The 14622-nt window shown below is 35.3% G+C and overlaps 1 protein-coding gene across 1 annotated transcript in view; it reads right to left on the bottom strand.

The window, feature by feature from the left end:
- Window positions 1–8991, bottom strand: part of vrk3 (VRK serine/threonine kinase 3) — a 14054-nt gene extending 5063 nt beyond the window's left edge. Inside the window, exons 1-13 of the mRNA XM_056461499.1 lie at window positions 8662–8991; window positions 7034–7132; window positions 6814–6915; window positions 6556–6660; window positions 5910–6005; window positions 4780–4914; window positions 4566–4621; window positions 4417–4483; window positions 4243–4324; window positions 2868–2970; window positions 2562–2654; window positions 1218–1350; window positions 1013–1133 (exon numbers count right to left, since the gene is read on the bottom strand). Of these exons, the coding sequence (XP_056317474.1) occupies window positions 1013–1133; window positions 1218–1350; window positions 2562–2654; window positions 2868–2970; window positions 4243–4324; window positions 4417–4483; window positions 4566–4621; window positions 4780–4914; window positions 5910–6005; window positions 6556–6660; window positions 6814–6915; window positions 7034–7132; window positions 8662–8827 (1358 nt within the window). The 5' untranslated portion in view covers window positions 8828–8991. The remainder of the gene's footprint in view (window positions 1–1012; window positions 1134–1217; window positions 1351–2561; window positions 2655–2867; window positions 2971–4242; window positions 4325–4416; window positions 4484–4565; window positions 4622–4779; window positions 4915–5909; window positions 6006–6555; window positions 6661–6813; window positions 6916–7033; window positions 7133–8661) is intronic.
- Window positions 8992–14622: the final 5631 nt, after the last annotated feature.

The raw sequence follows: 14622 nt of genomic DNA, 5'->3' as shown, positions 1-14622 counted from the left end.
AGGCAATGTATTTTGGTGCAATGAAACAAAACAGATTTATTAAACAGAAATATTAAAATAATATTTTAGTCACCAAACATATTTAGAAATTGAAAAATAAAACAATTAAATTTAAGCAAAATACAGAAAAAACAGTTTACAACCTACAAAATTTAAACTAAATTATTTCTATTTTTTGCTTCTCTTGATTTTTCCGCTTTTTTATTTATTTTTAATATTTTTCTATAACATAAATTTGTCTGTACTACTTTTTGGACAGTTATCGTAAGTTATTTTATTAGATAAGCTCCAGATTTGGCTTCAGTACTGACTAATCTAATGTAAATGCAGAAATATAAAATTGTATAGCTTTCTCTGTATAGCAGAGATTTGTGAGAGGGGTACTTATATATGCCGAGCACTGTATTTATATATATATATATATATATATATATATATATATATATATATATATATATATATATATATATATATATATACACACATATACATATATACATATACATATATATATATATATAATTCTTTTCAATGGTTGTACTTCTCAACACTTGTTGCTTGTTTAATAAAGTTCTCACAGTAGAGATTTGGTTTTCGAAAATGACAACATACTATTCAACTGTTGCTATTCACTTAACAGTTCAAAAGCCAGTTGTATAAATATCTGTATTAACAACTAGTCTGACCAAGTACAGTAGCAGTAAGAATGTTATAAGACTTTAGTCAATTATGACCAAAGAAAAGATGTGATGACTATGATTTAAAGCCTACGCAATAATGAAGTTAGTTTAATCATTATGAATAGGGTTGGATGAAAGAAGCTTATATTTCTGGACTTATTTCACTTGTTTTTGGGCACGCATAACCTAATATAGTTCTGTTTTGTATTGTTTGTTAGTTTCCATTGCATGATTTATACAAGTTACAAAGTCAAAGACCAGTCCAAGCAGTTTCTGCAAACAGCCGCTCTTGACTACAACCCTAATCAAGATGTTTTAGTATTTCTGCTGACCTCTCCTTCTCTGCAGCGACAGAAGAGCTATTGTGCGAGAGGTGACTCCAGGGTAATGATCCTGTCATCCAGCGCAGCATACAGTAACCCAGAGACTGCAGGTCACTACGTCGAGAGGGACCTGGCAGAAAACACACACTTATATCACACCTCCATTTTTATTATACTGATAAAGCAAATGGTGCGATGGATAAGAGACACTCACCAGCCCCCTTGTGCGAATCCATACTGATGAAGCTGATGTTACCCTGATGAGCAGTGCGGCTTCCCTGTCGATACTCCACATGCTTCCCACCAGGACAAAACCTGAATGCATGACCAAAGCCAGACAAGAACACCTGCAAACACAAATAAACACCTCAATACTCTGAGTAATGTAGAAGTGGGGAAAAGTTGGTTTTATACAGTCAAGTCTGAAATTATTCATACCCTCGGAAAAATTGGGACTTGAAACGAAAAGTTTTTGTTCAAATGTAAATAAAAGTTGAGAAATGTATTTCTCCACAATGATGCCTCTTGTACATAGTCTCATTATGTTTTGAAAGAGAGAGAGAGAGAGAGAGAGAGAGAGAGAGAGAGAGAGAGAGAGAGAGAGAGAGAGAGAGAGAAAGAGAAAGAGAGAGATATTTTGAGTTTACTGCCATATCAACTTCTCTGCTATATGTTTTACTACATTTTATAATTATCACTTTTCTATAATTTTAAAAATATTCTAACAATTAAAAGTCATCAACAGCATTAAATAATACACAAGATAAAATACATAAATAATACAGATAAAATATAAGATAAAAATCTAAAACAATTTTAGAAGGATTCACATTTCAAAATATTTCATTTAAAGTCTACCCAGATAAGAATTGTCATCTGATGACATTAAAAATAGGGCATTCCACAAGAATATGTTTTGCTGGTTGAATAAAAGTGACTTTATGTCAAAATAATTCATACCAGGGGTACAATTAATTTCAGGCTTGACTGTATATTCGCACATTTGGACTTTCACCTTCCTAATATCATTTCAAATAAATATTGTTTGCAAATTCTGAATAGTGAAATCATATTAGCAGCTAATAACTATTAAAGTAAAACACTGTTCACAGTCAATTAAATAGTGCTAATGTTTTATAAAGTCATACTTGTATGTGATTTCAAACCAAATATTCAAAGTATCGTGGTAAACCATAAAGGCACCACTGTTCAAAAACTAACCATTGCATTCAAGACAACTACAGCTGTAACAGCACATAGCACTCACATTATGCATTTATATGGGATGTTATTATTGATTACTATATATTTGTGTTTAATTACAGTTTTAAAAATATATACACGATTACAATTTTCTGATTGAAATAGCTCATTTGGAAATGGTTTCTGACATAAACAACGATGTCACAAACTTCCATAGACATAAGCATAATTTCAAACATAATGTATGTTGTGACTATTAATCTCCATTAGCCTTTTTAAGCTTTGCGTCACTATTTTATTGAATTTGCTTTACCTCAATTAATGACCTCTCTTTAGGTCATAAAACATCACTGACCTCTGTGTGACTGCTGGACTTGATGTAAACATTTCCTGCATGGATGTCAGCATGGGCATATTCCTTCTCATGGATAAATTCAAGTGAATCCAACTACAAAACATGCACAAATTAATTGTATGACTTATCTGCAATTGGCGGCACATTTCAAGCATTTTCCATTCATTTTCTTTCAACCGGTAATGGCATACAAAATGTACCCGCAATCCTAGAATCACCCACAAATACATGTTTGTTTTATAAAGAGAGAATGTGTATGGACATTGAAACAAGTGTGAGGGTAAAGCCATTCATTGGTATACTTACTAGTCTCAGTGCAAGCTGGAGAACATTTTTCTCAGATAGAAAACCGGTTCCTTCATCTAACTCGGTTTGTAGAGGTTGTCCCATGCTAGAAAAAACTAAAAACCTACAGAAAGTTGCATGTAGAGTTACAAACAAATTCTACAGTGAGGAAAACAAAATCACTTTTCTAAGTGCAAGATATACACAATAACCAAATAAAAACATCAGTCTGCCCTAAGACCACCACGAAAAGTAAACGAGGTGTTGTTGTCTGTCAATAAAAAATATAAATGTTTCATCAAAAATCTGATAACTTGGTTGTAAAACAAATTGATGTTGGCTGTAAGACGTTTTACACTGTTAAATTTACTTTATTTTCTGTGTGTCTAAATTTAATGTCAGGAATAATTCTCATTTGAAGCATTTATTAGGCTTCTCATGCTTTCATGAAGAGCAGATTCAGACTTTTTAAAGCACTGTTCATTTTAAATCAAGCATTTTTGTAATTAATACCCCAGCAAATGTAGCAGCATAAAAGTCATTAACAATTCACTTACACTTAATATTTACATTAAAAATGAGTAATTTTCAAAAATGTACCATTTTTAAAAGTCATGTCCAAAGAACTTTATTAAAATTGTTCAGAAATTGTCCATTATTTGTCAGTGTTATTGAACAAAAGTTAAATTAAAGATTTTTAATTTAAGAATTTCTAATTTTTTTCGATCTGTTTTAGACCATTGAGTACAATTGTTAAAATCAAACCATAAACACGTTCAATTCAAGAACTTTTAAGGACATCTGTGTGTTTTTAAGTACTTTTCAGGCCTTGAATCCATATGTCTGAAATTCAAGTACTTTCAAGAAGTACTTTACTTTTTATGTAGTGAAATCTGTAATTAAATCTGTGATTTTTTTTTTAGTCGCCACTAGCTTGCATGGTTCGGGATCTGTAGTGCTGCGCATCGTTGGATTTGCTCTTCAGTGTTTGGACTCTCAGTAGTGATTTTTAAACCACACTGAACTGAACTTAAACACTACAAACTGAACTACACTGTTCCAATTTACTATGACCTTTTATGTGAAGCTGCTTTGACACAATCTACATTGTATAAGCGCTATACAAATAAAGGTGAATTGAAAGGTGAATTAAATGTTTGGGGTCAGTAAAACCTTACAAAATGCTTTTAAAAGAAATCTTCTTCAAATAACAGAATTTTTATAAAACAAAACTCTTTGTCTTGTTGTTAAAAATATCTGAACTGTCACATTTTTTATCAAATTAATGCATCTACTGAATAAAAAAGGGTTAATTTCTTTTAAACAAATACTGACTGCAATGAACTGTTTGAACAGTTGTGTGGGTTTCTGATCAGATAAATACAAATGCACATACCTATACGTTTCATGAAGACCAAAGCCTACACAGGATGGAATCCCAAGGAAGTTCAATTTGTGCAATTTCCCCCATTTCTCCACTATTGATACAGAAAAAAAACTGTGTGATCACAAGCACAGCTGCACTAAACTGGTCTTTCATAGATTTGCATTAAGTGCTAAAATGGCTGACCTGCATCAGGTTTGGCTGCTCTCAGATGGAAGTTCTGCTCATTAAACAAGTGTCCTTCTTTAGCACCCTATAGAAAAGAACCCAAAGCCATTAGGACCTTCACTCACGGACACAAGTGCACACTGATAGATCATAGTGTGAACACTCACCAGTCTCAACATGTACTTGCACTCATCAGATTCTGCGTGCTGATTTGCTTGGCACACTGTATTAGAAAAACAAACGTATGATTTAATAGCCACATGTATTGTATTGCTATACCAAGAAACTTATGCAAAATAAGAAAAAAAGATTTATGATGTGTAGATGGCAGCATTCATCCTATTAACGGAGCCAGTAGGATTTGATAGTCAAATATCTTACCTGCATATGTCACATCTAATTCAGTTTTCCACAGAAGTTCAATCAGCTTCCATTTTTTGCCTGACTGGTCACAAACCACCGTCCCCTCCAAAACAGGGTCAACACTGCTCACCCGCTTCTTACTTTTGCATTTAGCTTAAAAACAACAACATTCTGCCATTTAATGCAAAGCACAACAAGAAATTTGACACAAATCACTTTTACACTCATATATATATATATATATATATATATATATATATATATCATGAAGCACTATTACACAATATTCTATATATTGTAATAATAAAAATATGTCTTTTTTGTATTAATATTGTTTTTAGATTACAAATTAGTTTTGCCATTTGAATATATATATGTAGTTGAAGTCAGAATTATTAACCCCTCTAAATTATTAGCCCCCCTATTTATTTTTTCCCCAATTTCTGTTTAACGAAAAGAAGATTTTTTCAACACATTTCTAAACACAATAGTTGTAATAAGTCATTTCTGATAACTGATTTATTTTATCTTTGCCATGATGACAGTAAATAATATTTGACTAGATATTGTTCAAGACACTTCTATTCAGCTTAAAGTGACATTTAAAGGCTTAACTAGGTTAATTAGGTTAACTAGGCAGGTTAGGGTAATTAGGCAAGTTATTGTATAACAGTGGTTTGTTCTGTAGACTATTGAGAAAAAAAAAAATGTAGCTTAAAGGGGCTAATAATTTTCACCTTAAAATGTTTTTTAAAAAATTAAAAACTGCTTTTATTCTAGCTGAAATAAAACAAATAAGACTTTTTTCCAGAAGAAAAAATATTATCAGATATACTGTGTAAATTTCCTTGCTCTGTAAAACATCATTTGGGAAATATAAAAAAAATAATAATTCAAAGGGGGGCTAATAATTCTGACTTCAACTGTGTATATATATATATTTTTTTTTTATTTGTACAGCATGTGAGAAATTAAAAAAGTCCACTTATCCATTTAATTTGAGAAAATTGTTAAAAATAACGCATAGTGAGATTAGTCTCACGAATGAGACAGCATCCTCATTATAAATGTATATATATATATAGATATATAAATAGATATATGGAGCAGTTAATCCTCTGTCTTCTGTCCTCTGTCCTCTGACTTACATGGGCTTTGAAGAGCTGAAGATGTTTTCTTTGCCTCCTCATCTTTAATCAGGGGAGAAGCCATATGCTTTTGAGGTAACATTGAAGACATCTTATCTGAAATAATGAATTAATCCAACTTGTAATACTGTGTAGAAATTACCACATTTGCTATAACATGCTATTTAATTTATGACCCAAAATGAAAAATCTGCTTCAATCATCACAGCTACCTAAAATATCAACTTAAAAATATCTACTTAAAATATCAACTGGGCGACGCAGTGGCGCAGTAGGTAGTGCTGTCGCCTCACAGCAAGGTCCCTGGTTCAAGCCTCGACTTAGTTGGCGTTTCTGTCTGGAGTTTGCATCTTCTCCCTGCATTCGCGTTGGTTTCCTCCGGGTGCTCCGGTTTCCCCCACAGTCCAAAGACATGCGGTACAGGTGAATTAGGTAGGCTAAATTGTCTGTAGTGTATGAGTGTATGTGTGAATAAGTGTGTGTGGATGTTTCCCAGAGATGGGTTGCGGCTGGAAGGGTATCCGCTGCGTAAAAACGTGCTGGATAAGTTAGCGGTGGTGACCCCGGATTAATAAGGGACTAAGCCGAAAAGAAAATGAATGAATGAATGAAATATCAACTGTTGTCTTTGTCCACTGTCTCGCACCTGGAGTTTGAAGTGTAGACGAATAAGTTTGTTTCATCTCATCTTGTTCTTTAACCTGAGGGGACGCCTTCTTTCCTTTTCGAGGAGCTATGAAAGAGGTCTTATCTGCAATAATAATAATAATTCAATATAATAACACAGTTGATTAGCATTTAGCAACTTCTTTAAGTGAAAGTGATGATTTTAAAAATAAATGTTGGCTCTACTAAAATGGTATTTTGTAAGTAATTGACTAGTGTTTTAGTAAAGCATGTCTACCTGGAGTTTGGTTTAAAATTGACTGGGTTTTCTTTGTCACTTCTTCCTCTTTAACCAGCTGAGATGACTTCCTCTTTCGAGAAGACAGCACTGGCTTCTGGTCTGAAGTAAAGCAGTCGACAAACACACATATTAGCTTCTGTCTCTACTATAGAGACAGAGAACAACCTCAGAGTCAGTCTTTCTCTACTATATGGACACATAACAGCCTCAGACTCACCTGAATATTCTGTGGTTGTGTTACTCAAGGTCTTTCGCCGTGTTGTACGTAAAGGTGGGCGACTCAGTGCAGATGGAGAGGAATCCCCAGCACAATCCACTACAAAACAATGTGGATTAATGTGTTGCCATTACTCATTACAAGCGCAGGAACTGAGGACTGAAGCTCAGTCAGATCACATCAACAAATATTTGCATCAATTATTTTAATTAAAAATTAAACCTTATGTACAGCTTAATGTTTTTTTGGAAACTGTTTTTTCAAAACATTTTTTATTCTTTTTCATCCGCTTTTCCAGAACCCCAGACTTCCCTCTCCCCAGACACTCCCTCCAGGTCCTCCGGGGGGGATCCCAAGATGTTCCCAGGCCAGCCGAGATACATAGTCCCTCCAGCATGTCCTACGTCTTCCCCAAGGCCTCCTCCCGGTGAGACATGCCTGGAACACCTCACTAGGTAGGCGTCCAGGAGGCATCCAAAACAGATGCCCAAGCCACCTCAGCTGACTTCTCTCAATGTGGAGGAGCAGTGGCTCTATCGAAGTAGAGCCGCTCCTCTTGGGTGACAGAGCTCCTCCCCCTATCTATAAGGGTGCACCCTGCGACGCTGCAAAGAAAACTCATTTCGGCCGCTTGTATCCGAGATCTTGTCCTTTCAGTCATGACCATAGGTGAGAGTAGGAATGTAGATTGACCGGTAAATCGAAAGCTTTGCCTTTCGGCTCAGCTCCTTCTTTACCACAACGGACCGATACATTAACGCATTACTGCTGCACCGATCGACCTGTCAATCTCACGTGGCATCCTTCCCTCTCTTGCGAACAAAACCCCAAGATACTTGAACTCCTCCAACCTGGAGATGCAAACCAACTTTTTCCAATGGAGCACCATGGCCTCGGACTTGGAGGTGCTGATTCTCATCCTAGCCGCATAACACTTGGCAGCAAACCGCCCCAGTGCATGCTGAAGGTCCATGCTCGATAAAGCCAACAGAACAACATCGTCTGCAAATAACAGAGATGAAATCCTGTGGTCCTCGAGCCGGACCCCCTCCGGCCCATGGCTGCGCCTTGAAATTCTGTCCATAAAAATTATGAGCAGAATTGGTGACAAAGGTCACCTGCCAGAGTCCAACATTCACAGGAAACAAGTCTGACTTATTGCCGGCAACTCCTGCTCTGCTCATTTCAAAACAACAACAGAAATCCGTACTGAGCAAAGTTTTAAATGGCTGCGTTTTGAAACCCTTATGCATAAAGCACAAAATAAATACTTTATAAAGATGTAATTAAATACTAAGACCAAAAAGTACAGAACAAATAAGATACACTCAGTCATTCAATAACTGCTTGACAAGTTTAAACTCAATTCTAACACGACAGTCTGAATAGGTGTTCAAATAAATGACAGGTCTGGATCAGACGCTCTCCACAATCCACGCATGAACCAGTAACACGTTTTATTATCATTTGAGGGATGAAACCAGTAAGCATTTATATAGTAAGCCTATAGTCATTGTAATTGTGTAAAAGGTGAATCAATGTATGGTGTTTAACATGTAACGTTAAGCATATGCTATGTTTGACATACAATGTAATGAACTAATAATGGACCTGTAGTCTGTATTTACCCTCCATGGCGCTCACAGATGAAATCACAGCGTTTATATGTGGTTCGGGTGGCGGTGAAGGTTCATCTTCTTCTGTTGGGTGATCTGGAAGCCTCTCCCCACACGAGGGACAGAATCTGAAGCCAGCCTGTAACTTTGAGCCACAGTGAGGACAGAAATTCAGCATTATGCGGCTCCGATAGACGCGGTCTTTGGAAATGTCCCTCGAGAAAAAGCGCTGACAGACAAGGACAGAAAGGAAAGCTGTTCCGACGATGTGGTGATAGAAAATTAGATATGCATTGACATCTCAAATGTGCCCGAAGTGTTGTGGTTGAAACTGACGGAAATCACGTGATTCGCTGAAAACTTTTTACGGCAAGCCACTAGGCCCATAATTCACGCGTTTATTTTTTTTCAGAGGACGCGCTTCTAAATTGTCATTTACTCCTCCTTCGCTTGTTTGAAACCTGTTTGAGTTTATTTCTTCTGCTGTACAGAAAAGACAAAAAAATTAACAAACCAATAAATCAATTTATTATAAATCTTACGTGTCAACTCGAAAATCTAATATGCTGCTTTTATTATTAAAATTCAGACAAATTAACTTTTCATGGCTAAGTCCCTGATTTATCAGGGGTCCCCACAGCAGAATGTACCTATAATTACTCTGGCTTCAACCTGGTGCTCGGGGAAAACCCATATACTCTCTCTCTTTCTCACTCACTGACAGAGCATCTACAGTGCAACAGAATTACAGAGACAGGACAAAAAACAGATAATAAATACATTTAAAAAAGAAGTTATGAATGCAAATATACAAACTAACAAGTATTTTACAGATATATTACTATATACAACGTTATATGTGCAGCTGTTATGTGCAAACTGGCATGTAAAGTATGTTGTTAAATAAGTGTATATGTGTATAAAAGTGTATAGCAAGTAGTGATGTTGGTTTCCTAATTATTATCATCAAGTGTTCATGAGATGGATCGCCTGAGGGAGGAAAATGGTCGGGCTGTTCTGGTGCGCAGTGCCAGAAAGCACCTTCTCAAAGCAATGTTATGGGTTTCAAATTTCAATACCAACCAATCAACCAACCTACCAGTATATGAATTAATTAATAAGACATAAAATGTTCTAATTATTTATTAATTAAAAGAGCTTAAAGTGACACAAAACTGAGACAAGTGAGAAGAAAATAATACACTGAACAGAACATGGCCCATCATTCTGCAGAAACCAATAATTCTGGACTCTGAAAAAAGATATAACTTATAATAATACAAAAGTATAAATTTGGTATAAGAATAAGCATATGTATTACAGCATATCAGTGTCATTATGTTGCCTGAGAAATATAGATATATACAGAACATATGTATAAATGCTGAAGTATAAAAACTGTAATTATATAAGAACGTATATGAATGATCATCTTGCAGATTAGCTGATGTGTGAAACTGAATGTGTAACTAATCACATTTAAAATACAAAAGAAATTGAACTTGAATGTCAAACCTGTTAAGGAGTTTATGTTCATCTTTCTTTTTTTCTCGTAAAGCAGCTCAAGAAACTTTTGTGGCGTTGTTGGAAAACGTTTTAGAACAGTGTCTGAAAGAGAAATGTCAATTTCACCACAAAATCACTGGTATACATATTTGTAGAAATAGCCAAAAAATACATTGCACGGGTCAGAATGATTGATTTTCTTTTTATGTAAAAAATCATTAGTGTATTAAGTACAATTAATATTTTATGAATATATTTAGCCAATTTGCTACCATAGATATGACAAAATTTATTTTTTTAATAGTAGGATGCACTGCTTGGAATTTGATATGGAGCATTTTAAAGGGAATTTTCTCAATATTAAATAAATATTTTTAAATCCTCTTATTCCAGATGTTCACTTAGTTGTTTCAATTCCAAATTTTGTCCTATCCCAACCAACCATACATCAATGGAAAGCTTATTTATTCAGTTTTGATAAATAAATGCAAGACATAAATTACAGTTGGTTTTGTGGTCCATGGTAGGTCTGAACAATATATCATTTGAGCATCAATATCGCAATGCGTGTATCTGCAATAGCCACATCGCAGGATTTAAATGGATTTAAAATTTATTAAAGATTAAAAAATAAAGATATTATTATTTTAAAGTTAATTTTACATTGATGATGATTTCTGTACCTGAATACTGCTAGACTCTCCAGAAAGCAGTGTTTATTTAACTTTTATCTTTGCTCTGCTGTACTTATATATGCTTGTAATTTATTATGATTTATGCAAACACACTGGATAAAAAAGATCATGCCAACCTATCTAAATAAAAGAAATATTTCCAAATATAGCTACTTGATTCATCTGATGAAATTATATTCATATCGCAATAAATATAGCAGAAAGACCAAATATTGTAATGTCAGATTTTTCCAATATTGTGCAGCCCAAGTCCATGGTCACAAACAATCTTTAGTGTCAGATATTTATCATGCAAACGTACAGTATACATTTACAAACCTTCAACACTTTTATACCTATAATAAGATTCACTTCTATGGGATCCAAAGAAGGATTGGCTTGTGATCCTTTGTTAGCATTTCCAGGTTTTCCAGATAGGCTGTGGGTTGCTAACATACTCCTTCCAAAACTGGCCAACTGACTTCAACTGTGTGTGTGTGTGTGTGTGTGTGTGTGTGTGTGTGTATATATATATATATATATATATATATATATATATATATATATATATATTAGATTAGATTCAATTTATTGTCATCACACATGTACAAGTACAAGGCAACGAAATGCAGGTATTATATATAATACACATAGTCCAGTTCAGAAAAAAAACGAAGATGTGAAGTGTTGCCTGGTTGTCACTTGTTAGGGAGGTTGGCACAGCTTGTTTATTTACACAGCTGAGGGAATCGGAGCGGGAAACACTTCCCAAAAGACATCATAATTTGAACGACGTCTGCGCTTATGTTAGTCTGTTTTTATTATTCCCAAGGTTTCCATAATCTTGGACCAGGCCGTATCCTGAGCAGATGCTGTGGTGGTCATGGAGGAGTGGCGAGCATGAGATTGATTTCTGAAAGACCCCAGTGACAGACGAGTCTCTGCATTGACCCTGTGGGCCAGCCTGTACACCAGCTGGTGACCTCTCCCACCTGCAGCTTCTTCACGATGGATATCCAGTGCTCTCCAGCCTCCGGCGCCTAGACTGAAGCTCTGCACAAGAATTTTGGCCAGAGGAGAAATGGTCATGCCCAACTGAACCTGGTTTCTCTCTAGGTTTCTTCCCTTAACTTTCGTCAATTGGTGAATTTGTTCCTCACCACTGTCACCACTGGCTTGATGTTTTGAGACTTGTGAAGCTGCACATCGATAGATTTGCTCTACAGTGTTTGAACTCTCAGCAGTGAAAATGAAACCACACTGACATTGTTTCAATTTACTATAACTTCTGTGTTAAGCTGCTTTGACACAATCTACATTGTAAATGCGCTATAAAAATAAAGATGAATTGAATTGAATGTGTGCATCCCTAATAGTCACATCGTAGGATCTTCAATGTTGTGTTGGGATTATAGTTGATTACAATCAGTGCAGAGTCTAATTATATTGGAGTAAACATTTATCATCTGCATGCATTTTAAAAGAGATAGTTCACCCTAAAAACGTTAAACGTTACCAACTATTTTCAAACATTTATGAGTCTCTTTTTACGTTGAACACAAAAATAAGATATTTTAATAACTCATAAACGTTTGAAACAAGTGAAGGTAAATAGTGAGTTACTTTTCATTTTTGGGTGAACTATCCCTTTTAGGCCTGTGACCATGTGAACATTTCGACATTTTAGTTTAAAACTTCCGGCCACAAGACATTTTCGTGTACGTAACTTAAATAAAGATTACATTAGATACAATAAAGACTATGCAGTGTTGATTGTTCAATATCTGTGCCTGAATACTGTTAGACTCTCCAGAAAATTATAATTCACTTTTATCTTAGCTACATTGTATTTATTTATGCTTGTAATTCTTTGTTATATATTATTCGAGATCCAATCCCCTACAAAATCACCCCAATCAATCTAAAATGAAGAATTATTTCCAAGTAAAGCTGCATTCACATTGCAATATATATTGAAGAAATACTAATATCGCGGGGCGACGCGGTGGCGCAGTAGTTAGTGCTGTCGCCTCACAGCAAGAAGGTCGCTGGATCGAGCCTCGGCTTGCATGTTCTCCAAGCATTCGCGTGTTTCCTCCGGGTGCTTCGGTTTCCACAGTCCAAAGACATGCGGTACAGGTAAATTGGGTGGGCTAAATTGTCCGTAGTGTATGAGTGTAAATGAGTGTGTATTGATATTTCCCAGAGATTGGTTGCAGCTAGAAGGGCATCTGCTGCGTAAAACATATGCTAGATAAGTTGGTGGTTCATTTCGTTGTGGTGACCCCAGATTAATAAAGTGACTAAGCCGACAAGAAAATGAATGAATGAATAATATCGCAATGTCTGATTTTCCAATATCAGGCAGCCCTAATGTTTATGAATAACCTATTATTTTGCAGTTTAAAGTTCAGGGCCTTTAGCTGCTGATTCTTTACTCTTAAGGCCACAATTTCTTCTCTCAGGTCATGTAATGTGTTTTTTTCTTAGTTTTTTTCCTCTATTCTTTTAAGCAACAGTGTGTCATTTTGTGCTTTTTCAACCCATGTTGACAGGCAAAACTGAAGCCACAGAACAGCAAAAACAAATCTATTGTCATTCTCAAAAAAAAAAGAAAGAAAAGAAAATCATATTTGAAGTATATTCAAAAGTTATATTTAACCTTTTTAAATATCTTCTGGATGTGATCTGGACTTGAGGATGGGCTGTTTTCTGACTGAATATTCTTTTGTTTTTATTGCTCTCTTTTTAGCCAGCTTTCCTCTTCAGGACTTTTTCTGACTCCATTAGATTTAGACATTTCAGTAGTTTGTTCTTGTTTTCTGTGAAGGAAAGGTTTGTTACCTCAAATAAATAGTTCAATCATTAAATATGCATTCATTCACTCATGAATCTCACCCTTAAACTTGAGAATAAGTACAGGAGAGCCTTCATCTTCATACTTGACCTCAACAACATCTCCCTCAGATTGAAAAAGTCTTCTCTTTTCACAATCTCCAGACAAGTGTCCATTTCGGTCCCTTTATTGAATGCCCACTAAGTGTCTGTTGTGGCAAATAAAAGGGCTACAGTTTAAAACAGACACAGGCAGATGTTATTTAAAGAGATCTCATTTACTTCCATTGATTATATATATATATATATATATATATATATAATTTTTTTATATTCTATTGTTTCTTAGCTATGAAACCAGCAAACTCTACAGTGTCATTAATCAATGTAAGGTGTTTAACATGTAACTGTATGTTATGTTTTTCAAACAATGTAACTTAATGAACTAATATTGGACCTGTAGTCTGTATTTACCCTCCATGGCGCTCACAGATGAAATCACAGCGTTATGTGGTTCGGGTTGTGGTAAAGGTTCATATTCTTCTGTTGGGTGTTCTGGCAGCTTCTCTGCACGAGGGACAGAATCTGAAGCCAGCCTGTAACTAAGCCACAGTCAGGACAGAAAATCAGCATTATGCGGTTCCGGTAGAGTTAGTTAGAAATGGCCCTCGAGAAAATGCGGTGACAGCAAGGGAGAGAAAGGAAAGTTTTCCCGACAATATTTCCAAATATTGTGACTGAAGAATGAGACGTGTATTGACATTTTTACAGGAGGCCCACACTTCATGGGAGACGCTTCTTTCTTTCACTTTATAGGATGGTTCACTCAAAAATCAGTTCTTATCATTTTTAAGCCATCTCTTTCACCTGTGTGCATTGTTATTGATTTTTTTCTTTCTTTCAGACTTTTTCATCATTTATTTGATTAACATGGCTGTTATTACAAACAGCATACATT

The sequence above is a fragment of the Danio aesculapii genome, chromosome 7, assembly GCF_903798145.1.
Source record: "Danio aesculapii chromosome 7, fDanAes4.1, whole genome shotgun sequence".
Classification (NCBI taxonomy): domain Eukaryota; kingdom Metazoa; phylum Chordata; class Actinopteri; order Cypriniformes; family Danionidae; genus Danio; species Danio aesculapii.
This window is presented reverse-complemented; position numbering and strand designations above follow the sequence as displayed.